The sequence below is a fragment of the Bacillus rossius genome, chromosome 1 (genome assembly GCF_032445375.1).
Source record: "Bacillus rossius redtenbacheri isolate Brsri chromosome 1, Brsri_v3, whole genome shotgun sequence".
Lineage (NCBI taxonomy): Eukaryota > Metazoa > Arthropoda > Insecta > Phasmatodea > Bacillidae > Bacillus > Bacillus rossius.
In genome coordinates, this window is record NC_086330.1 from 216,550,745 (window position 1) to 216,577,959 (window position 27,215).

Here is a 27,215-nt window from a genome sequence, read left to right on the forward strand (position 1 = left end):
AAAACTAAGTTTGCCCCCCCCCCCCTCCTCCCACCGCCACATATGTATATAAATGACAAATGTTAATATTGGATATGACAGATTATCATTTAATTATTTTTGATCATCCATAAGTCATATTTGATCAATCATAGTTACAAAAATATAAAAAAATGAAATATAAAGTTAGCCCCCCCCCCCCAACTTAAGTATAAATTATAAATGTTAATATTGGATATGATATATTATCATTTGATCAAGTATGATCAACCAAAAGTACTATTTTATTAATTTCAAAATAATTCGGTTTAAAAAATGAAAATGTGAAGTTAGAACCCCTCCCCCCACATAAGTATATAAATGACAATGTTAATATTGGATATGATAGATTATCTTTTGATCAAGTTTGATCATCCATAAGTCATTTGATCAATCATAGTTTCAAAAAATATTTCTGTTTAAAAAATGAAAATGCTAAGTTATGTACCCCCCCACATAAGTTAAATGACAAATATTAATATTGTATATGATAGATTATCATTTGATTAAGTTTGATCAACCATAAGTACTATTTGATCAATCATATTTTCAAAAATATATTAGTTTATAATAAAAACTAAGTTTTCCCCCCCCCCCTCCCACCACCACATATGTATATAAATGACAAATGTTAATATTGGATATGATAGATTATCATTTAATTATTTTTGATCATCCATAAGTCATATTTGATCAATCATAGTTACAAAAATATAAAAAAATGAAATATAAAGTTAGCCCCCCCCCCCCCAACATAAGTATAAATTATAAATGTTAATATTGGATATTATATATTATCATTTGATCAAGTATGATCAACCAAAAGTACTATTTTATCAATTTCAAAATAATTTCTGTTTAAAAAATGAAAATGTGAAGATAGAACCCCTCCCCCCACATAAGTATATAAATGACAATGTTAATATTGGATATGATAGATTATCTTTTGATCAAGTTTTATCATCCATAAGTCATTTGATCAATCATAGTTTCAAAAAATATTTCTGTTTAAAAAATGAAAATGCTAAGTTATGTACCCCCCTCCCCCCACATAAGTTAAATGACAAATATTAATATTGTATATGATAGATTATCATTTGATTAAGTTTGATCATCCATAATTCATATTTGATCAATCATAGTTTCAATAATATATCGGTTTAAAAAATGAAAATACAAATTCCTCCCCCCCCCCCCAACACCATAAGTATATAAATAACAAATGTTAATATTGGATATGATAGAGTATCATTTGATTAAGTTTGATCAACCATAAGTACTATTTGATCAATCATATTTTCAAAAATATATTGGTTTATAATAAAAACTAAGTTTGCCCCCCCCCCTCCCCACCCACCACATATGTATATAAATGACAAATGTTAATATTGCATATGATAGAATATCATTTAATCATGTTTAATCAAACAAAAGTACCTTTTCATCGATCATAGTTTCATAGATATATCGATTTGAAAAAAAATAAAATATACTTATTGTTTGCGCATCCACGTGACAAGGATGATTCTCGCACTGATGCCTTCAAAGTGTTGAAAGATTTACAAATTTCTTTTCACATAGTTCACACTCATGTGACCCTTCACATCAAGGTTTTCTTTGTCTTGGAACGGAATTAATTGTAAAATTACATTTTGACCCAGTATGCGTAAACTAATGTTAACTTCAAATTGTCTATTACGGCCAGAACATGAAAACATGTTTCGGGAATGTTTATTCACAGAAAACCCCCAAAAAATCAACTATGTTTTTCTAAATGACAACAACATTAAGAAACAATTTTTTTTTTCGCAATATTATGTCATTGTTTTCTATGTGTCAACAACATTTAAAAACAAACCGTATTTCGTGAATTTACAACACCAATAAATATTATAAATAAAAACGAACACGTAACTCACATATTCCTGTTCAAACGTGATCTACAACATGCCACTCAACACCAACTTTTTTTTCCCCTTTCCAATTAGGATACGTGCTCTCGTGGCCTCCACCCCATCCCCTCAGAACCTTAGGTCTTCCCATCAACACCCCCCTCCCCCCACAACCGGTTAAAACCACGAGGGCTGGCTCATGTTACGATCCTGTCTAGGAGCGCTAGTGTTGCCACCGCCGCTCAGTTGACAACTGTTGAATTCAAATTAAGGACGTTACTGAGTGAAACTGAAGTTCTCTGCTGACTTTGTGACGAAGCGTAACAAACATGATATTTAAAACTGTTCGTAGATCGTATTAACAAATAATGCAAGGTATTTAGAAATTATATTTAACTAATATGTTTAGGAAATAATTTTACCTGGCAACTGTTTTATTTAAGTTTGTATCTTTTATGCTCTTTTAGATTCTAACCACTTTAAACACGTGTAAGTTGGGTCGGTTTACAATTTTTTTGATAGAAGTACAATTGAGAAGATTTTAAAGCAACGCAATAACACCGGCTTCTGTAAGTTCACGAACAAGTAAGTATTGCCAACAATGTTAACGATTAAAAATAATACGTCAAGTGAGTCCTAAGTGATCAAGTTCACTAATGTCATCCCTATGCTAATGTTTAAAGATGATTTTTTTTCTTTTAATATTTTATTTTATAACTGTCTTATGCTTTCCCAAACATTTCACCTAATTAGTGAAATATTGAACTTTGTTTCGTACTGTTTACGTTTTAAGTGTATGAAAACGGTTTTCAAATTTAAAACGCACAATTAGTTACTCTATAGTAATAATCCATACTAATATAAATTCAAAAGTAGCTTTGTCTCTGTCTGTTTGCTACATGTTCACGGCTAAACGACTGAACCAATCTTAATGATTTTTTGATACGAAGATGGTCACTGTCTGGGTAAAATTTCAATAAAACCAACCCTTACAGCCGAATTCAATTTTTATTGATTAAATTTCGCCATCGCATTGTTGATGATTTTTTTGTCTCCATGCCAACAGGCTTTTGCAATTTTGATGTCTTCTCCGACTCCATGGCAACAGGCATTGCATTGCTGGATTTTTTTTTCATTCGAGCCGCAGCAGTAGCGTACCCAAGAGGAGGGGCATGTATAATGAGCGGTACGAGACTGTTCTGCCTGCAGATAGCCGTAGCGAAGCACGGATACATCAGCTAGTTCAAAATAAATAGCTCAGTCTAAGTCTGTTGGCTTAATTTTGAAGGGAAATTACTTTTAACTATTTTTATGTGAAAACGTGTAGAGGAACACTTTTTTTTTTAAATTTTAGTTTTAAATTGTTACACGGCCCTGAAATTTTATTTCTGGAAAATAATTATTTCAAAGATATCAGAAAAAAAATGAAATGCCTCAATATTTAAAAAAAATTATAGTCATTGCATTAAAAATTTCACACAAATAATCTATAATGTGTCATGGGTGACATAAATGAATTAGTCAATAAATTATTATCAACATATTCAGGTCTAAGTCAATAGTTCTAAATATATTTTAATGTGTTAAGTTTTTAAGTTTAAGACGCATTGGTTCTGTATGTAAAAAAAACTGGAGTTGCAAATGCACACTTTACATAAATATCTGGTTTAAAACTAAAGTATTTTAGCCGAATCTGTCTGTACCATATGTAAGATATAGACCTACTATTTGTTGAAAATAATCTAAGTTACCTAGAGTCTATACATTTAACAATGGAAAAATTCTCTACTTATGTTGGTACAGTCTTCTTATAAGTATATATGTATACACTCCCATAGTATGAAGAATATCACATTTGTTTGAACGAATTAAGTGTCCTAGGAGGAACACCAAAACATTTCTAAAAATAATTTTTTGATACAAACAACCATAACTGAAAGGGGTGGATGATACATGGTTTGCAGGACAAAAAATTTCACAACTCCCTTAAAGGCACACAATCGAATCTGTTCAGGTTGTTTGTAAACCTTATGAATATTATCTAAATCTTTATTCAGACACAATTTTTGAAAAGACGAAACATTGCTGCAAGGGGTTGAGGAAAACAGGGGTGCACTTTAAAATAAAAATCATGGTTTACATAACATATTGTCACAAATTATTAAAACAAATTAATAATCATTGTGGGAAAACTACCAGGTTCATAAATGGATAGCCCAATTAAAGATTTTACTACACAGTTTTATTGATTACCAATATTTACATCACTAACAAATAATGCCTGATAATTAGGGCCTGGAAAATTTCGGTGTTTTCAGTATGCAAAAAGCGGTACTTTCAAATTAGAAAAACGGTGGTTTAAAGTCGGTATTTTCGTTATGCAATGGAAATTTTACCAGTATTTTAAATGTTGACTAAATTGTGCAGTTATTGAATATAATAGTTTACATATTTAATAAACAATCCATGTATACTAGGAATTGACTAATATGTATAATAACAGCCAACTAAATCCAAAACAGTTAGGTGCACAAAACAGACACGTTGCTATAGATATTTGCAACTACAAATTTTCTTTTTTTTTTTTTCGGCTGCCGATGCCACATACTTAGCCGACTTTAGGTGTTTGTCAATGGAATCTTTTCTTTCCAATGAAACTTTACAGTTGCAAAATTTGCACATTACTGTGCTATTGTCAGTACAATAAAACCCATGTTTCTGATACTGATATGCTCGGTCTCGAGCACTCAAAGTATTATTCGGCATTTTCAAACTCTAGACAGAAATATGTTGCAACATACTACATACAGGCTCTTACGAAAACAATCAACTAAACTTGGCGCGTGAATAAATATCAGCAGTGGAATGCCACCACAGAATAAACAATTGGTAACAGACGCGACAAAGTGGGTTTACCCGCGTACTCGCTCATTGTTTGTTTACTTTTCGGTCGCCATCTTTTCGGGGCGCGTCTAGCCAATGCTGGGATAGCACGATAGCAGTTTAGTCGGATTTGAATTAAGTACTGTATTAGTTAGTGATTGCAAGTGAATTCTGGGATTGTAAATGATTTAATTATGTAGGCTTCACATTTGCGTACATCGATTAACATTATGCAAGGTTTTTTTTGTTTGTTTTGTATTGACGTCTATCTTTGTACAAACGTGTACACACAGAAGATCTGACAATATGAACAAAATAAGCTAAACAAAATGACATAATGATATGTTGTCCTCCCATTAAGAGCTAAAATTTACAGACAAGAAAGTTTCTTCAGTTAGTGTCAATAAGAAAATGGTTAAGTAAACTTAAATGTTAAATTAATTTGTGTTATGAGATTCTACTTATTTAACAAGCCAAAAAAAGTAGGTAGCTATTTAGGCCTACATTAGAAATACCTAGATATGATGTGCATTTACAAAGTTTATTATAAGTATATAGATACATATTTTATACATGTTCACTACATAACGTAGGGGCCAATTAAAAGCAACGACTTAAAGAAATTCACTCTCAACAATATTACATTAGGCCTACAGGAAAATAACGTATGTTAAGTGTGGCATAGGTAATATAAATGGCATATTAAATTATAGACAAAAATCACACTACAATTTGATTGCTGTTGGTTTAGGTGCATTGTGGCAAAAAATAAATAAATAAAGGCATCGAGACACGTTGCATGGCAGTAAGCACAGAGTTACACAAATATCACGCATTCTTTCCAGCAAACGAGATGGACAAGAAGACGCCTACTGGCTTTCAATCATTATTTAATAACATGTCGACGAGTTACACCAAAAATTATGCATTCTTTCTGAAATAAATATGTTCGACATTTACTGCACAATTCCCTGAATCACGGAACACAAGGCTAGAATGCGCACGAACTAGCTTATTTATTCCAATACAAAAGAATAATGTTGATTGGAATCACGCATGAATACTCTAAATACTATGAATTCAAACATATTTGTGAAATTACGACGAATTATTGTATTTACTACCACACAAACTGTTTATTAAATCATACGCCCCTTACTTTCAATGGGAAAACATTGTTTATTTACATTCGTGTACGCCCCGAGAGCATCAGATTGCTGGTACGCACTAACCAAGGATAAAATCACATTTTGTCGCTTCTGTTACCAACCAATGCTATCCTGAAATGCTGTGACATGTTTTTGGAGTAGATAATCACAGCGACAGACCGACAGGATGCGCTCCCGCCCTTGCCGGGTCAGCGATGTTTATTTTGACAGCTCAAGCAATTATCTTTTCCACGTCCCTTCACAGCGTTAAAAAAAGAAAGAAAAAAACACGGAATGCAGATGGAAAAGTAACTATGCAGTAAAATAAAAAAAATTACGGCCCTGCTAAATTTTTCTATTCAATAAAATTCGAGGTATTAGTGATTTTTCAGCAGAAACTGCTGTGTGACTAATAAACAAATTGTATCATAATAACTTAAACTTATAAAGTATTTATTAACGGCGAAGGACAGTCGTATAAGCCCATAAAAATATTTATTTTACCGAGAAAGGACTATACAACCTGGCTTTTGTCGCACGCGGTGTGGGAGGGGAGGAGGATGCTGACAGTTTCTCACGCAAAGGTTGAAATAAGGGAGGGAATGTGTTGAAATGTTAGATGTAAAAGGAGGGGGGGTTTACTTGGTTTGTGGCTCTGGGAGGGATGAGCCTTGAAGAATTAGCAGGGGGATGGGAGATGTAAGCGTCGCGTCATGTCACGTCACCTATGACGTCAAGCTGCCGCTACCGCCAGCCTGGCCGGACGAGTTTCTTACGCTCTCGCAGAAGCTACCACAGCGGCTTTTCGTGCGGGCGGGTAAGATAACATGACAGCTGAGACGGCTTTTCGTGGGATAGTGGACGCACCGAGCTCGGCTAGACACTGCCGCGTGGACAGTCTAGAGGGGTGGTATCTATTTCTAGCCGTCTTTTGTATGCCTGCCTGCTTACAGTACAGCTCTCGCCAAGATAAACGTGAACACATAGCGCCCAACAAAGTGTAACAGACTTGTTTTTCAGCCGATTTTACTCAAATTTTCGACTTTCTCTGCTAAAATGTTTTACGGTTTCTCAAAAAACGGTCGTATAAACGGAATGGACGCATCAGAGGGAGGTCGCATCGGCGGGATTCTACTGTAATGGTACTTTTCGGGGATATATTCGTAGTGTAATATAGAAATGTTGTGGTTTTCGCGAATGTACTTATTTTTCACGTTTTCATGTGAATTTTAGCCAAATTCGCGATCGCGTAAAATTCTAGGTCCTACTGATAATGATAATAAATTACACTTAAAAATGTTTATTCCCCAGTCACTCGGTTTTTACACACCAAACACCTCGCTGAGCCGCGCATCTGGCGCAACTCTCGCCGCAGCACCCCTCGTGGACCTCCGTCGCGGGACTCCGTCGCCGCACTCCGCGGCTGTCGCACTTCCCTTCAACGAGGGTCCGCTCGACGCTTCGCTCGGAACTTCGCTCGGGACTTCGCTCGGGACTTCGCTCGGGACTTCGCTCGGGACTTCGCTCGGGACTTCGCTCGGGACTTCGCTCGGGACTCTCACCGCACCCGCGGCACTCTCGCCAACCAACTATCGCCGAGAAACTCCGCCGCACCCGCGACACTAACGCGCAGACTCTCTCGCCCCGGAACTCCGCCGCACCCGCGGCACTATTGCCCGAAAAACTCCCTCTCGGAGGCCAGCATCCCGGGCTTATATAGGCCCAGGCGCCACTTCTAGAAGTTACGAGCGCGGCTTGGGCCAGTCACGTCATCTTGCGCCGACCCGACGCCAGATTTATCGAGAAAGGCGCCGGGATCTCGCGCAACCGCAGGCGGAATTCCCACAGCTGCCAGGTGTCAGGTTAACAGCGCCGCGTGGGGAGTGGGGGGAAGGAGGGGGCAAGCGATGACCCTTGTTATCTACCAGGCGCGCGCGGCACATCTCATGTTGTGGCGGCCACATGAGTTCAGTGGCTGTGCTGGGCCGCCAGCCAGCTCCGAACATGTGCGAGCCGCGGCCCTGCTCACGTTCGTAACATTATGTACAGCTTTTGTCAGAATTTTTTTTCATGCAACCAAACATTGCTGAAAGGGGTGGAAAATAACAGAGGTTTAAAATATATTTTTTTAAGAAAAGCAGTCATGGGGACTGCCGACAGAAGTTAAAACTTAAAAGTTTGGAATAACTGTGTTTTCTACATAAAAATATAAGCATATTAAGTACTCGCTTCTCTACTGCAGAGTGATTCATCAATTAAACAATTAAAATAATGATGATATAAAACACTGTTTAAACAATCAATATAAACACAATATAAACAAATTAAACTTTTCACGTGGTCAATTTAACTTCACTTACTGCTACTACAGCATGTCAGTGACGCGAACTCACAAGATTTTACCCATCCAAAAAAAGTCCAACACGCACATGATACAGTCGAGTATACACAATGTATTAGTGTATATATGCGTATACATGTACACAGGCCGCTGCGCATCGCCAGTCTGGCGCAACATGTCACTAGCATGTCGGTGACGCGAACCCGTAAGTTTTGCCCCTACCGAAAATCGTTTAACGTGGCTAAATAAGTTTTCACTTTTAAAAAAAGTCTTAGTACGGTACACTATCAAATCCATTCAAATTTTAAGTAAATCTTATAAATATTATTTCAAAATTTTTTCAGATATAATTTTTAATATATACAACCATTGGTGCTAAGGGTGGAATAAACAAGAGTTAAAGGACAAAAAAAAAATATCTCCCTTATTAGATAAACTATAATCTCTATAACAATTGATTTTAACAAGTCTAAAAATGATCTAAAACACTATCAAATACGTTCTTATTTATTTTAAACTTCCAAATCATTGTCTAAAATGTTTTGTCTTAGGAAAATTTTTTACGTAGCCAACAATTACTCTTAAAGGGTGGAAATAATTTTGACTCGGAACTACTATCGTAAAAACAGGGGTTCAAAATATCAAACCTCTCTTACTATCAAATTCGTTCCATTTATTATTAACCACCTAAATATTATCTTACATACCTACTATATGAAATGTTGGATGCATTGACTTAAAAAAAAACATTCGGATTTTTTTCGCTGCATGGAATATGGAAAAATATTTAATGGACAGTTTTGGAATATTGAAGTACAAATATGGTGTTACATAGTACAAACATTTCACCGGTTATATAAATACACTGGCTTTACATCATATTCCGTAAAACATAATCTTTAAAAGATACCAAGGTGGATGGTTATATGTTATTTTCTTTACAGTTGAAGGGCATTGTTCAATAAGACATAATATGTTTGTTTTGAAACAGTGTTATGCTGTAAGGCTTGACCAAATACTTTTATTGGTTATAATATTAGTGTGTTTTGTTAGTTACAGTTATTTTTTTAATTTTGTATTGTTTCTCTTACGCAGTAGTCAACGCAATGCCAAGGCCAGCAGTTATATGGAAAGAAGTTCTTTTGGAAGCAGTTCTGGAATATGATTATTTATCGGAAAATGGGTATTTAAGGACCGCTTCGTCTCAAATTTGGAAATATGTATGCCAAGACAGTCTTCTACGAATAAACAACAAACCCATCTACAAACCTAAACAACTTCACGACTATGTGCAGCAGAACAGACGTAACTTGCTTGACCTTAGGTATGAAAAACTTGGCAAAGAAAATATCTTGGATGACTCTGAAGCCGATGAAGATGGAGAAGAAGGAAGTTCTGATGCATCATCCGATTTTGAAAGCAAAAAATTACATAAGTACGTTGTTAGGATTCCTTATGAAGATTACTATTCATTCAGACCTGAAGAAGTGCAATATGCAGAGGGCAACAAATTAAAAAGGAGGGTTCTTAAGGGTCAGAAATGGGCTGGAGCTGTGGCAGCACACATTTATGAACAATGTGACATTCCATGCGCAATAAGTTTTAAAAGGTGCAAAGTTCGAGTGAATGATGGTGGTGTGGGGCCTTTCATTACAGCACATGCAAGATGCTCCGTGTCCGAATGTGCTATGGTAATGAATATCATTGCAGATGATGAACCCATCATAAATCGCCCATTAATTCTAACCGTAACAGCAGCGACTCAAATATGGTAACAAAATGTTACATACAAGAGCGTGTAACTGGCGACGCGAAAAAGCAGACGAACTGATGGAATTTGGATATCCAGAACCCCCTCACTTACCATCTCTCAGTACATGCCGAAAGGCACGAGAAGAAGCAAAAGAACGTGAATGCCCGACACCACAAATAAGTGATCCCATTTTGGCCCTCCATAGAATGAAGAAATCACCAAAATATTTCGGGAAGATTCACGTAATAAGTTATGACAAATTTTTTGTACTTTATTGGACAAAAGAACAAACTTTTGTGTACAAAACATTTTTGAAAACAGAGAAGTTCCCGTCTGTAAGTATTGATGCAACAGGAAGCCTTGTAAGAAAATTAGCAGGGATGAACATGATGTGGTTTCACGTCATATATTCCTTAACGAAGTGGTGATACATTTCAGAAACACTGTGATAAGTGTAGGTATCTCAAATGCTTAGTGGAATGCAAGATATAGTAACAATTAGCTTTTGGCTAAATAAGTCGTTCAAAGAAGTTCAAACTCCTCCAAATGAGTGTGTAATGGACTTTTCATTTGCATTGTTAGGTGCTGTAGCAAGATCGTTTAGTGACATGAGTCTAAGTAGATATCTGGAAGAGTGTTTCAATATTGTAATGCACAGAAATAATGTTTTACCAAGATGTTTTATTCGTGTTGATGTTGCTCACCTCATTAAAACCGTATGCAGGTGGAAATGTTACCCAACAAATGGAAGACTGGTAAGGAAATTTTACATTCGATGTGTAGCTTTCATGCTCAAAGCCAGTACATTTGAAGAACTCCACAATATTTCTTTGGCGAAAATGACTTTGTCATCTTCAGAAACTTGTGGCATTTCTGTGTCAGGAGAAAACGAAATATCAAACAGTGAAGGAGCAAAGAAGTTTCTTGGTTCTTTGCTATCAACACCAAAGCTAGAAGAAATCATAGTGATTGTAGATTCTTCAGACGAATCGCTGGAAAACTTAATTAGTCCTGATGAAAAACTGTGTGAAGAACCTGATGCAATGGGGAAAAGTAACATTACACAGTGGGTGGAAACCATAAAAACTCAAGTTAAAGAGAGCTCACAAAATGCTGGGCTGGACCCCAATCCATACTATTGTCCACTATTTGCGGATAACTTAGCTTGATTGCTAAAATATTTCCCACTATGGACTAATGTTTTGTCACAAGCATTTCGGTCACCCAACAGAGTTGCCACATCAGCACCAGTTGAAGGGGATTTTTCGTTGCTAAAAAAGGCAATCTTGATGCACAAATCCCCCACCTCTTTCCATACCTAAGTTCATTGCAAAGCATATTCAAGCTCTGAGTGGTAGCACGAAAATAGCTCATGCTGAGCAAATAAAATCTTTTGAAAGCAGGTCCAAGCAGAAAGACACTAAAGAGTTCCACAACATTTCAAGTCCGGAGTTAATGTACGTAGAGAAATGGAGAGGTAAAACCAATTCCGAAACAAACTCACCCAAAATGAGTACCTAAGTAATTCATGAACTAATGTCCATTTTTAATTTTAATGATTTTACTTTTGAATGCAGTTACATTAGTTGTGTAAGTACCTTTTTTCGGCAATAAAATATGTTTTCACATGGTTAAGTCGTTAAGAATTTGATGTTGAAGATATTATCACAAAAATTCATAGGTTCCAAAAATAAAATCATAAAACATATGAGACATTAAATAAAAAAAGTGACCGGAGAAAAAGGTTAAATTACCTCTTCAAACAATTTTGAAAATGGTTATAAGGGGTGTCAAATATTTATCGTTTAGTTTCGTACATATTACAAGATTGATGATTGAGCTCCTGAAATAATTATTAAAGTACAAATAAATATTGAGGATTTTTCTGGATGGTTATGTATGGATAGCTGAAAATAAGGTATTGAAGAAATGGTGTCAAACAAACATAATCCACTTTAAAAAAATTTAAGATATTAAATGAAAGTTTATAATTTATTTAAAAATTCAAAGAGTTCGTAAGAGAAATCAAATGTTGAATAGTTTTAAATATCTGGGAAGTTAATATATACATAAAAATTGTATAAATAAATGCTTGCCAATATAAAGTTTGTTGAAATATCATTCGAATCCATTCATCTGTTAAGGCATGATCATGGAGAACATGAACTACTGGATTTACTAATTTGTATTAATTTTGTATGATTTTAATAAATTTGAATTTACAAATTGTAAAGTTATCGGTGAATCTCATTTTGTTTATTTCACATTCAGGATAAGGAGAAAATAAATATAAGTGTTTTTACTTCATAAAATGCCTAGCAGTAATCTGAATGTACTTTATTATGCAACTAGTACGTTCACCATAATTTAACATTAAGCTATATTACAATAATAAAAGATATGACACACAATTTGTCTATTATATTATGTATATATTTTTTTTTAGGTAATACAGTGCCTGCAGATCTAGAACATACTAAAGAAGCGAAGAATGTATCTTCAAGTAGAACCTAACATCCTGCTTCAATTAGATGATCCACTGATGAGCAAGGTCTCTGTGGGTATTCTACAGAATGCCAACTGTTTACGACCTATAAAGATAAAAAGTTCCTTCTACCAATTTAATAACACTTGCCCATTCGATTCCGTTTCCCACTTGATGGCCTGCATGTCTCCGGATCACGGTGGGTATCGAGAATTCTTAAGAAAATCTGGCATGCATTCGGAGAATTCATCAAGTGTTTCCTGATAAATGGAGCAAATTCAAGCAAATACCAGAAACAAGGAGAACTTCTCTCTCTATACTCCTCATCGCCATCTCGTCTTTGTAAAGCGACGAACGTAGTTGATACCGAAGATTCAGTTGATGCATTTATCGCCAAAGCACTGAATTCCCTGGAAAGTGTTGATACTTATTGTTGCTGCTGCGAAGAAGGATGTTCAGCAATAGTCAGGTAAGAAGGGATATGTTTTTTAACATAAACTACAACGACGTTGCTAGTGGAATCCATAATCTTGATGTTTCGGTGACCAAAACGATGGTTTATACAAATAAATTATGTAACACTTCACGTAACTTGAAAGTGACAAAAAAAACAATTGGTCATGTAATGTTAGAACCCTGTGTAGGAACAACTGATACTGGCATTAGGTTGTCTGAAGTTCCTACTTCTCTAGCTATTCAAGGCAAAAGTTATGTACTAGGAGCTGCTATTGCCCTAGTGGGAGGGAATCACTTTGTATCTTACTGCTGGGACAACTCTTGGGAGCTGTACGACGATCTGACCCAACAAATTAAAAACGTTCGGGACAGCAGTGAGTTTCAACTAGAAGTACTATTCTATGTTTTAAAATAGAAGATGAATATTGTGATAATTTTGAATGAAAGTAAAGGTTAGGCTGATTTGAATTATTGTAAAGTTGTGGCAGCTCGTATTTTAACCTTTAATTTATTTATTTACTTATTTCTACAAGGCATTTCACCCAACGATTCTCCTCTTAACTGTTCTCAAATACCAGAGTGCTATCTAAAGTATCATAACATTCATAACCGATGTTAATAAATTAAACCAAAGCTTTCATTTATCAGCAGAGTTTTGAACACTAACACCTGCTTGTGGTGTTACAATGGGAATAGGCCAGTGTTTATCCAATTAAAATGTTACAGTTCATCCTCATTCATATTTTTTCCATTAATGGGTTTCAAAAGGAACATTTATTCATAGTTTTACGACCTGAAACTATTCTAAGATCATGAGAAACAATGGAGGATTAAAGTTAATGTTGGCCAAGGTGGTGCTCTTACCTAGAGTGTGGAATCCTATTTCAGACATAGAGGGGGGGGGGAGAGGCAAATCATGGTGGCACAATACTAGGCTGAAAAGCGCATATGTGCCTCGTTTCGGACCCAGTTGTTATTTACATGGTCAATAAAGCTTTACACCGTACCGCTTAAAGGCTTTAAAAGAAATCTTTACTCTTGAGCAGTTTGCTGGTGTAGAAAAAAAGTAACATGATTACTTAAAATTATTATTCAAACATACTGTAACAAAGGTACTTAGGAATGTAGTTGGGGCAGGAAAAGATTAAAACTGCCGCCGGACTCCTCACTGTGTCGCGCGCTCATCACTAGCGAGTTCACGCACGCAACCAACATTTTTAAACGCTATTTGATGATAAATATACGTCGTAATAGCAGCGATCCAAATCACACTATTTCGTGTTATTGGCTTAGCTAGGTCTATAATTCATAAATAAAGAAACAATAAAAAAGTTTGATAAAAAATACGTTCATGAAAGGGCATTTCTGAAGAATACATTAAGACATAGCTAATCAATCGTGACAGTTGTTATAGTCATTAGTAACTGACGGCAAAAAAAAAATATATTATTAGACTACAATTTTCTGCTCAGTTATTTTGCAAGCAGAGCATAAATTAGAATAACTGTAGTTCCAAAATTTCGTTGTGGTGAGTTGACTTCATAGAAAAAAAAACTTGGTAAACTTGGGGAAAGGTGCTAAAGGGGGTCAACACAACAAAGACTTACTTGTGGAGTGAAGAGTGCAGGGTCGGGCGGCATGTAGCTGGTATGTATGGCCTCGGTTCTTGTAAAAAATTTCTCCCATAATAGCGACAGTTATAAGCGTGCTAGAGACCTTGGGTTCGAGCCCCCGCCAAGGCATGAATGCCATCCTACATGTGTATATCAGCTAAAATAACTCAAAAATCACAGAGACTATATCAAATAAAAAGTCATCTAAGCAAAAGTAAATCATTTATGGAGGTTAATAATTTATTACCAACGAACCAAACCTTAAAAATAACTAAAAAAGTTATCAAAGTCACTTCTAAAATAAAGACGTAATTTCAGTCACAAGTCAGTACATCGTTTTTTTGAAATTATTTTTGATTGTATAGATTTTGAAGGAAAAATATTTAAAATGCAATTTTAAATGTTCAAACTGGAACAATTTCTTGATGATACATTTAAATTAAATTAAAACTATGTATATCAAACTAACAACGCTCGTTTAAAAATTATTGTGCAGTAGTTGCAAAAAAATTATAACTAATTAAGTACATCAGTCTTAATATTTTATAAACTGTAATTTTGTTTTCAGATTTAAAAAAAAAATGTTTATACGTGTCACTAAATAACTGAAGAATTTGGAGTCTTAAAACAACATACAGTATATTTGAAGTAACAGTTATTTTTTAAATTTATGAATATCACTTTTTATGTATTTATTGTGTAGAAATATTAAAAAAAATTAGAAAGTACATTAGCGTAAATTATTCCCTTTTTAAAATTAAAAACAAATTGGTCTATTGAGGCCAAAACATGCGCTAAAACATATTTAAACTTCGGAGTCAGCACTTAACCTACTTCACTCTCTGTAATGACATTATTTTAAATATTTTATCAACTAATTGTAAACTTAGTAAAGAGCTCTAAGGTATATTTATGTACTGCCCACGCAAATGCAGGTTTATATACCCATGTTCTGAAACATTTATGTACAAAGCACCCCATATGTTTTCTGGAATGTTACAGATGAATCGATCGAACATATTTGATGCAGTCAATACTTTTTCGAAATTTAAAATTTACAGGAAGACAAATGACTGAGTTATGTAGTCGCCTCCGTCAATAGCATTTTTTAAAGGCTGAACTGAACGGACCATAATTTTTTTTCCTAAAAGGCGTACGGATAAGTTTACTTTATATCTTGGCAAAATTTAATGTCAAGACAGTAAAGAAGTTTTTGTGTTGTAATAGAAATAAAATCTTGAAATAATTAAAATTCATTAGTGCAAACAAATTATTTTCAAACCATAATACATAGTAGGTATAAATTTCATAACTCTATAACCTCATAAAGTCATAAAGTATAAAACTAAATATTTGGAGAAAATGACAACTCATGAAAAAGTAATAAAAAGTAAGCATTATGTACATTCAAATAATTATGCTTAATTTTAATACATGATAGCACACACAAATGAATATCATATTTTGTGTTAATAATATCATTTAATTACCTTTGTTATGTACAGCTTTTACTCATATCTCAGGCACTTCTATTGTTATATTTTATATAGGTATTATATTGTTTTGTTTCTATTTAAAGGCTTAAATTCCAACTCTACTGAAAGAAAATAGTACGAAACTGCAACTTAGTTACTAGTGCCGCTGCTGTTTACGGAATTATTAGTGACGAAAAGGAAACAGAGGGTGTCCAGACTTCAACTATTCAGATAGTTTTAGAAAGGCACACAGAAAATGACCAAAAACATCACCGCATGAAATTCTTATACCAACAGTTGTTGATTATTTAAATTCAGTTAACAATTTAACAACTCACTCTTTCAATTCTTTTCTGTGTGATATATTGTTTTTATTATGTAAATTATTTAGTGTTCTCATAGATTAGATAAAAAATGTTTGTATATGTATAAATAATAGTGATTAATTCAAATAGAACAATCAAATAATTGATATATATGTCAGTATTAATGTAATATGTTTGATTATTGTCACATGCAATAGCAAATAACTGTTAAAATGATTAAAAAGAAGAACAGTAAAAGTTACAGGTTTGTATTAGTAACATACACAGAAAGTGTCCAAGAGCTGTAACCACGTGATATGTTTATTCCAATTATTGTTCATTGGTAAAATAATATAAGAATTGTACAGTTCACAGCTACATATATTTTGTGTATAATACCTTTATTTTATAAATTAATGCTTTTATGTTTTCATAGATTATGAAAAAGCTTTCAAATTTTTTGAATATTAGTGATTTGTTTTAACTGTCATATTATTGCAATAAGCATCATTATTAACGTACTAAGTTATATTTCTTGTAATGTGCAAAATAAATGTTGAAATGATTAATAGAAGACACGTAAAATTAAAAAAAAAAGTTTTCTTCTAGAATACAGTTATGTCAATAAAACAACATGTCAAATATAAAATGAAATTTATAAAAAGTCGCATTCATCCCAACGTTAGTATGTAGGTACTAGGTTCTCTCATAAAATAATTTCATATAAATTTCAAGTTGTTTTGCAGTTTTCAGGTAGTGACTTATTTAATGTATATTTTGAAGAAAAAGTACCTATAAGCCATAACCATAGTGCGACTTCCAGAAATTTTTTTTCATAGTTTTTCGTTTCATGGTCTATAACCCCAAAATCATTGTCATTTTAGAGATTATTGTATACATTTATATTTTGTTGAAAAACCAAAACAAAACACTACAACGTGACAACTTCCTGAACAGAATCGTAGTAGCTACATTAATTATGTTGGTCTCAACTTCTTTAGGAACCAGTAACACATTAAACAAACAGAACTCATTATTGAGGGCATTCAAAATGTATGTTTGAGTACTGCTTCGCAGTCTCGTGTATGACTCTACGTTAAATACAATTAAAATATAAGTTGACTAGAGCAAAACAAATGACTCTAAACTTTATAGCCAACTTGGTTGCACTCGGTTCTAGCTCTGGCAGATAACATCATAAATAAGAGATTCTATTAAAATTCTACAGGAACCACTGAGCGTTTCGTAGGACAAAGCAAAAATTATCTTTAACAATGGTCTGTAAGGTTAATGAGTGCAGGCAAAACAAGTGTGATTTCAGAATTGTTAGCATGCTCAGTTATGCTGCTACATATATCTTGAATGCCTTAGCTACCAACACTAAAACTACTAAACTAAGTACTACACATGGAACACTTACTTAAATCCTAAGTCACAATACCTTGAGTTAAACACTGTAAGAACATAAAAACCCTTGAAACATACAATGATGCCAATCAAATAATTCTTGCAATATTAGATACAGAGGCAGTCAATCTAAACACCTCCGTAGGGAAACTTCAATATATTCCAACGCGTTTTTGGTCCTCGAAAGTTCTCGGGATGCTGATCCTTCGTGTCTTGGTTCGGGCGTAGATCAGGGTCATGCAATCAGGAACATTTGCGACGTATTCTATTCCCAGACGAATAAGAGCGGCTCTTCTTATAGCTAGGCGCTAAATAATTGTACTTCCACCAATTTCATACACTTAGCACATATCAGTTCAAGCAAATAGCACCTCTTCATTTAACTTTGCACTTGTAACACAGTTCATGAAATATTAGCACTCCAATGTACAATAACTTTTAAATGTTGCATATTTCGTAGAAATATGAGTGCGTACAAACAATATACAGTTTATATCAACTTCCTCCAGCTAATTACTGGGACGAAAGTAAAGTCCATGTTGAGACGTCTTGAAATGGTGCGATATTAAAAAAATATCCGAACAACCATAACATCACGAGTTCAGCTTGCTATATAACTCATAGCAGCGAATCATTTCAATCAATTAGCGGTGTAAAACAACCAAAGTTACACAAGACTATGAATTTTGTGTCTGTCACCTCAGAATAATTCCAAGATTCCCCCTTCTAGAACGTTTTTAATCGTAACTATGTACAAACAAAAAATGTAACTCTCCAACTTATTTACATTGCACAAGCGAAAATAAAATGTTTTAAATTATATTGCTGTGAACTGCCCATGGATTACAAAAGTTTCTGAGCGCTAATGAAATAATCAAAGGCATAGCATAAAGTCAAAGAGTAATACGTAATTACCATCGAAAATAGAAAACAAATTAATAAGAATTTTTAATAAGGTTTTACCTTATACTATGATTGATCAAATAGTACTTTTGGTTGATCAAACTTGATTAAATGATATTCTATCATATCCAATTTAAACATTTGTCATTTATATACATGTGTGTGGGGGCGGGGGAAAACTTTGCATTTTCATATTTTAAAATCAATATATTTTTGAAACTATGATTATCAAATAGTACTTTTGGTTGATCAAACTTAATCAAAGGATATTCTATCGTATCCAATATTATCATTTGTCTTTTATATACATATGTGGAGAGGGAGCTAACTTACCATTTTCATTTTTTTAAATAGATATATTTTTGAAACTTGATTGATAAAATAATACTTTTGGTTGATCAAACTTGATCAAATGATAATCTATCATATTCAATATTAACATTTGTCATTTATATACTTATGAAGGGGGTGGGGGGCTAACTTCGCATTTATATTTTTTAAACCGATATATTTTTGAAACTATGATTGATCAAATATGACTTATGTTGATCAAATATGACTTATTTATGATCAAACTTAATCAAGTGATACTCTATCATATCCAATATTGACATTTGTCATTTATATACTTATGTGGGGGGGGGGGGGGGGGGAAGGGTTCTAACATTGCATTTTCATTTTTTAAACCGATATATTTTTGAAACTAATATCGATCAAATAGTACTTTTTGTTGATCAAACTAGATGAAATGATGTTTTTTCACAACCAATATAAAAATCTATAATTTTTAAATATGGGGGGGCTAACTTCGCACTAGTTTTGGACGTGCTGTAATTAAATAAATGAATTTGATCAAATGAAAATATAATGTGATTAAATGTGATCAAAATGATGATCAAACGATCCTATTTATGAAATACATAGGGGGAAAGGGGGAGCTTACTACGCACACATCAAGTGGTGGCCATCTTGTTGGCAATGGAAAAAAACAATTTGAAAGTAAAAAATTAATAAATATTATATTTTTTAAATTCAGTATGCTTGTTGTCGCCTACATTATTTCAATAAGCCCACTCTGCTGTATGTGTTACTTTTACCTGGTAACAACAATTGCTAGGTACAAGTAATTTAAATACTGCGTGGTTTCCTCATCGACGCAGGCCCGAGGAAGCCACTCCTCTGTTAATAAATTCTTAGAGGTAAAACATCTTGCTACGTATGCTATTAACTAGCTTAGACGAAAATTTGCGGCTAGACGTAAACTGTGGCTCGCGGGCTGCGCGCCGCGTCTCGGTATCTGTAAGTTTTCCTCGCACGTGGGCACGCAGAGGCCCCGACACGACAGTCTCCACGCCGCGCCGATACTCGCACACATTTCGAAAACTATTTAACATTACCAGTATGCTTGTAACGATTATATCACTACTTAACTATAAACACATAGTGCCTTCGCTATTTTGTAATACTAACACAATTATTTTTTTTAGTAAGAGGAGGAATGCTGAAAAAGAAAGTAACTGAATACTAAACAGCAAACAAATATGGCAGTACGCTAGCACTAAAATAAAATAAGCATACTTATAAAATATCACTAGATTAATGCCTATAGGTTTGTAATGGTGGTAGCTTACATAAATACTATATCAAACAAAGATGATGCCTCAAGTTTTTAAACATTTTTTTTTTAAATTTGGCAGCACTATAAAAAAAGATGGCGACCTCTGGTGTTTGCATTTGCCGCTGCTGCACAAGATGGCAGCCTACAGCAGATGACGGTATTTTAGAATTTTTTTAAATTAGGCGCCGTCAGTATCAAAGAAAATATTTCGATGTTTTTTAAACTTGGCGTCAGTACACAATATGGTGAGCCCTAACAGATGACTGAATTTACTGAATTTTTTTTTAATTTGGGTCTCCAACCATAATATTTCCTTATTTAATTCTCTCTCTCTCCTAACAGTCACTCTGGTCTGGTGGCTAGCATTGCGGCCTACCGTTTCGCATCCCCAGGTCCGTCGCATGCCTGCCGCAATACAGATTTTTATTCTAAAAAATAACGATGGCCGTGACGTCAGCAGCATGCAGCTCCATGCTACGTGACACATCCACCTGAGGAGCCGCCACGCTCCCCCCCCCCCCCCCCCCCCGCCACTAGACACACGGGCACGCCCACCTTTGAAGCCCTGAAGCACTGTTGCTTTGTTTACGTTTGGCCCCAATATTCTGGTGCTCCCCCTACTATAACTGTTGGGGAGTTGGACATTGTCCCTCCCGGGTTGCAGCGCCTGTGACATATTTGTGGTTATGCATTATATTTGACTGGAAACAAATTCAATAATAATAATAATAATAAAAAAAAGGCAACTTCCTGACATAATATGCGTGCATGATTTAGTAGAAAAATAACTTGGTGAAACTGCTGCCTGCACAAAAAAGTTTTGTTTTGACCTTTTTATTTCTATTTTAATTTTATGATCTGTTTATATTTTGGGCTCTTACTTGCCGGACAGTAGTGCCACGAAGATGTAGTTTACGCATGCAAGATATATGCCAGCCACTCATTTCTAACATGTTACATTATGTATCAGCGCAATACTCCGATACCAATCGCAATCAGTGAAATACTTGAGGCACAAATTTGAACCTTCAGGAACAAGATATTTTTATTGAAATATTTTGCAAGGTTATATAGGAGTTTAGGCCTCATGAGTAAATGGTTGATAATACGAGTTTGGGTTGAAGAATAAAGTTAGTTTTTTGGGAAATATGTATTTATGAAAAAGATTTATGTAAGCATTGAGTGCTTATGAAAGGTCTTATTTATGTAAGCATCGAGTGCTTATGAAAGGTCTTATTGCGGTTAGTTTTTGATTTATTTTATAAACCCCGGTCATTACATGAAGTTATTGATGTAAATTAATCTAATGTATCAATGCACTTAGTATTTATAATAAGAAAAATGCACAAAATATTTGCATGGAGTTTGTATGTGCTGTGCTCACTGTACCAAATTTCATTGTAAAAAGGAAACTTTGTATTTTTAGGAAACTATTTTTTTTACGTATTTTATTTTCATAAACCTTTGAATTTAAGAACAACCCTTCCATCTTGTCATGTCGATATGGGGGTTTACCGATATGCATGAAATCTGTATGCAAGATTTTAAATATAATTTCACGTGAATTATATGTGGTGTTTACGATACTCCCAGTTGGGTAACAAGGTTCCAAATGTTGCCTGCAATTCAGGAAGAAGAAACAAGTTTTTTGTTGATGCTATAGTAGGATGATAAATGTTCATCAAGCTTCTTTGTAGAGAAGAGAGCATTAGTGGAGCGGAAAGTGGACTCGCCTGCAGATCTGCCTTCCTGTGACGAGCAGCGTCTTCCCGGGCATGTCGCTCCGCTTCACGCAACTCACGAGCCTCGTCGTGCAGCTGTGCCAGCTTGGCATCTGCTTCCACCAGCTTCTCCTCTGCCAGCAGCTTGTCGCAGCGCAGACGGTCCATCTGCAGTCGCAACCGTGCAGTCTCCTCGCGCAGACTGGCACCCTCCAGCTCCAGAGCCTGCATCCTGCCACAATTCGCCACACTCATCAGTCACACCCTCGCACTACACCCTAACACTCTGCACGACCATACAGAGCATGTACAAGTGATTGTCACTGTGCATACGGTCATCTGCACATAGCATGTAAGCTTGTCATATGGCTTGAATTAGTCTTCTTTGAATCATGAACCATTGCCACAATCTTGAATGCTTGCCACGGCAAGCTTTCTGCAAGCCTGTCGTGGCAGGCTTGCTGCAAGTTTTTTATGTGCAAATAGTTAACCTGAACAAGCTCGTTATTGAGCCTGATTCAATCCTACTTTGCTATCAATGAATAAGTAAATATTTAAGTTTATGTCTCAGTGACTGTTCTTTTTGTTGGTAGTTAAAATTCAAGTTTTGGGTTTTAAAATAATTTGAGGTTTAATCAATAAGACTGTTTACAGTTTTTATTTTATTATCTTAATTATTGTTCTAAATTTATTTGCATCGTTTTGTAATAGATCATATTTAATGTAATGATTTTTGTTATGTTAGGAGGACCACCATTTGACAGTTATATAACACAACACTGCAGCTAATCATACCTATTTAGTTTCAGGGTCTTCTGAATTATTATTATTCTTTGGAGTTTTATTAATTTTGCCATAGCTTTGCACACTCACATTATTATTTTATTAGTTTCTTTTTAAACTTTTCAACTACCTCTCAATTGAGGAATGACTGAGAAAACCTTACAGATCCTTGTTTGATGTGAGCAACCAAATTCAACACCAAATTTTTTTTTTTTTAGAAGGAAGAAATAGGAGAGAAGCCTTCGGGATTGTTGGGTTAAGACAATGCTCGGGGTAGGGCTTGCCAGTTACTTGGTTGCCCGCTCGAATGGCCGAATATGCGTGCTACCTGCGATTTAATTAGATAGAGATCCATCTTCTGAAAGTCTTGAAATAATATTTTTTGACGTACGTCAGAAATAAGGAGTTACTTACGACGTCTTTGTAAAACACTTCCGCGTCGATCACATTTGTGCACATAGTGCACCGAGGTCCCTCATTTCTATCCAGGTTCACTGAGGGCCCCTGTATCTATCCAGGTGTACCGAGGCCCCCCGTCTCTATTAAAGCGCGCAGGTAATCCTCTTTTACTCCCAGGCTTGCGCGATACCCTGCTGTGTCCACAGGCACTTGTGGGTAGTCCCTCCCTACTCAGCTGCGCTCAGGGCCTCCTTCCTTTCCCAAGCATGTGAGAATCCCACTCTCTTCCAAGAAACGCGGGCCCAATATCTATCTCTATACACGGGCATGCGGACACCCCTTACTACCCAGGCATCGGAGCCCCTCTCTACCCTGCAATACATACCAACACTCTAAATTAGATGCACGAAGGCACCCCTCTGCAATTAGGCACGCGGGCCCTCCCTCTCTATCCAGGCTCAAGGGCCATAACTCTTTAACCAAGCGCACAGGCCCAACCTTTCTAACCAAGCTCAAAGGCCCTCCCTCTCTAACCAGGTGTGCGGGCCCACCCTCTCTACCAGGCACAATGGCCCTCCCTTTCTAACCAGGCACAAGGGCCCTCCCTTTCTAACCAGGCACAAGGGCCCTCCCTTTCTAACCAGGCACAAGGGCTCTCCCTTTCTAACCAGGCACAAGGGCCCTCCCTTTCTAACCAGGCACAAGGGCACTCCCTCTCTAACCAGGCGTAAGGGGCCTCCCACTTTAACCAGGCGCAAGAACCATAAGTCTCTAACCAGGCATGCGAGGCTTCCCTCTCTAACAAAGCGAGAGGGGCCCTTCCTCTCTAACCAGGCACAATCGCTCTCCCTCTCTAACCAGGTGTGCGGGCCCTCCCTCTCTAACCAGGCGTGTGGGCCCTCCCTCTCTAGCCAGGCGTGTGGGCCCTCCCTCTCTAGCCAGGCGTGTGGGCCCTCCCTCTCTAGCCAGGCGTGCGGGCCCTCCCTCTCTAGCCAGGCGTGCGGGCCCTCCCTCTCTAACCAGGCGTGCGGGCCCTCCCTCTCTAACCAGGCGTGCGGGCCCTCCCTCTCTAACCAGGCGTGCGGGCCCTCCCTCTCTAACCAGGCGTGCGGGCCCTCCCTCTCTAGCCAGGTGTGCGGGCCCTCCCTCTCTAACCAGGTGTGCGGGCCCTCCCTCTCTAACCAGGTGTGCGGGCCCTCCCTCTCTAACCAGGTGTGCGGGCCCTCCCTCTCTAACCAGGTGTGTGAGCCCTCCCTCTCTAACCAGGTGTGCGTGCCCTCCCTCTCTAACCAGGTGTGCGGGCCCTCCCTCTCTAAACAGGTGTGCGGGCCCTACATCTCTAACCAGATGTGCGGGCCCTCCCTCTCTAGACAGGCGTGCGGGCCCTCCCTATCAAGCCAGGCGTGCGGGCCCTCCCTATCAAGCCAGGCGTGCGGGCCCTCCCTATCAAGCCAGGCGTGCGGGCCCTCCCTATCAAGCCAGGCGTGCGGGCCCTCCCTATCAAGCCAGGCGTGCGGGCCCTCCCTATCAAGCCAGGCGTACGGGCCCTCCCTCTCTAGCCAGGTGTGCGGGCCCTCCCTCTCTAGCCAGGTGTGCGGGCCCTCCCTCTCTAGCCAGGTGTGCGGGCCCTCCCTCTCTAACCAGGCGTGCGGGCCCTCCCTATCAAGCCAGGCGTGCGGGCCCTCCCTATCAAGCCAGGCGTGCGGGCCCTCCCTCTCTAGCCAGGCGTGCGGGCCCTCCCTCTCTAACCAGGTGTGCGGGCCCTCCCTCTCTAACCAGGCGTGCGGGCCCTCCCTCTCTAACCAGGCGTGCGGGCCCTCCCTCTCTAACCAGATGTGCGGGCCCTCCCTCTCTAACCAGGTGTGCGGGCCCTCCCTCTCTAACCAGGCATGCGAGCCCTCCCTCTCTAACCACACGTGCGGGCCCTCCCTCTCTAACCAGATGTGCGGGCCCTCCCTCTCTAACCAGGTGTGCGGGCCCTCCCTCTCTAACCAGGCGTGCGGGCCCTCCCTCTCTAACCAGGCGTGCGGGCCCTCCCTATCAAGCCAGGCGTGCAGGCCCTCCCTATCAAGCCAGGCGTGCGGGCCCTCCCTCTCTAACCAGGCGTGCGGGCCCTCCCTCTCTAACCAGGCGTGCGGGCCCTCCCTCTCTAACCAGATGTGCGGGCCCTCCCTCTCTAACCAGGTGTGCGGGCCCTCCTTCTCTAACCAGGTGTGCGGGCCCTCCCTATCAAGCCAGGCGTGCGGGCCCACCCTATCAAGCCAGGCGTGCGGGCCCTCCCTCTCTAGTCAGGCGTGCGGGCCCTCCCTCTCTAGCCAGGTGTGCGGGCCCTCCCTCTCTAGCCAGGTGTGCGGGCCCTCCCTCTCTAACCAGGTGTGCGGGCCCTCCCTCTCTAACCAGGCGTTCGGGCCCTCTCTAGCCAGGTGTGCGGGCCCTCCCTATCAAGCCAGGCGTGCGGGCCCTCCCTCTCTAGCCAGGCGTGCGGGCCCTCCCTCTCTAGCCAGGTGTGCGGGCCCTCCCTCTCTAACCAGGTGTGCGGGCCCTCCCTCTCTAACCAGGCGTGCGGGCCCTCCCTCTCTAGCCAGGTGTGCGAGCCCTCCTATCTCTAGCCAGGTGTGCGGGCCCTCCCTCTCTAACCAGGTGTGCGGGCCCTCCCTCTCTAACCAGATGTGCGGGCCCTCCCTCTCTAACCAGGTGTGCGGGCCCTCCCTCTCTAACCAGGTGTGCGGGACCTCCCTCTCTAGCCAGGTGTGCGGGCCCTCCCTCTCTAACCACGTGTGCGGGCCCTCCCTCTCTAACCAGGTGTGAGGGCCCTCCCTCTCTAACCAGGTGTGCGGGCCAGGCGTGCGGGCCCTCCCTCTCTAGCCACAGGTGTGCGGGCCCTTCCCTCTCTAGCCAGGTGTGCGGGCCCTCCCTCTCTAGCCAGGTGTGCGGGCCCTCCCTCTCTAACCAGGCGTGCGGGCCCTCCCTAAATAACCAGATGTGCGGGCCCTCCCTCTCTAACCAGGTGTGCGGGCCCTCCCTCTCTAACCAGGTGTGCGGGCCCTCCCTATCAAGCCAGGCGTGCGGGCCCTCCCTCTCTAGCCACAGGTGTGCGGGCCCTCCCTCTCTAGCCAGGTGTGCGGGCCCTCCCTCTCTAGCCAAATGTGAGGGCCCTCCCTCTCTAACCAGGTGTGCGGGCCCTCCCTCTCTAACCAGGCGTGCGGGCCCTCCCTCTCTAACCAGGCGTGCGGGCCCTCCCTATCAAGCCAGGCGTGCGGGCCCTCCCTATCAAGCCAGGCGTGCGGGCCCTCCCTATCAAGCCAGGCGTGCGGGCCCTCCCTCTCTAGCCAGGTGTGCGGGCCCTCCCTCTCTAGCCAGGTGTGCGGGCCCTCCCTATCAAGCCAGGCGTGCGGGCCCTCCCTCTCTAACCAGGCGTGCGGGCCCTCCCTCTCTAACCAGGCGTGCGGGCCCTCCCTCTCTAACCAGATGTGCGGGCCCTCCCTCTCTAACCAGGTGTGCGGGCCCTCCTTCTCTAACCAGGTGTGTGGGCCCTCCCTATCAAGCCAGGCGTGCGGGCCCACCCTATCAAGCCAGGCGTACGGCCCACCCTATCAAGCCAGGCGTGCGGGCCCTCCCTCTCTAGTCAGGCGTGCGGGCCCTCCCTCTCTAGCCAGGTGTGCGGGCCCTCCCTCTCTAGCCAGGTGTGCGGGCCCTCCCTCTCTAACCAGGTGTGCGGGCCCTCCCTCTCTAACCAGGCGTTCGGGCCCTCTCTAGCCAGGTGTGCGGGCCCTCCCTATCAAGCCAGGCGTGCGGGCCCTCCCTCTCTAGCCAGGCGTGCGGGCCCTCCCTCTCTAGCCAGGTGTGCGGGCCCTCCCTCTCTAGCCAGGTGTGCGGGCCCTCCCTCTCTAACCAGGTGTGCGGGCCCTCCCTCTCTAACCAGGCGTGCGGGCCCTCCCTCTCTAGCCAGGCGTGCGAGCCCTCCTATCTCTAGCCAGGTGTGCGGGCCCTCCCTCTCTAACCAGGTGTGCGGGCC

At 39.3% G+C, this 27,215-nt stretch overlaps 1 protein-coding gene across 3 annotated transcripts in view; it reads right to left on the reverse strand.

Moving 5' to 3' along the window:
• The window catches only part of LOC134527286 (rab11 family-interacting protein 4A), a 620,480-nt gene that overhangs the window by 51,326 nt on the left and 541,939 nt on the right, over positions 1-27,215 (reverse strand). For all 3 annotated transcript variants that reach the window (XM_063359829.1, XM_063359831.1, XM_063359830.1), the window contains exon 10: positions 22,031-22,250. In XM_063359829.1, the coding sequence (XP_063215899.1) occupies positions 22,031-22,250 (220 nt within the window). The remainder of the gene's footprint in view (positions 1-22,030; positions 22,251-27,215) is intronic.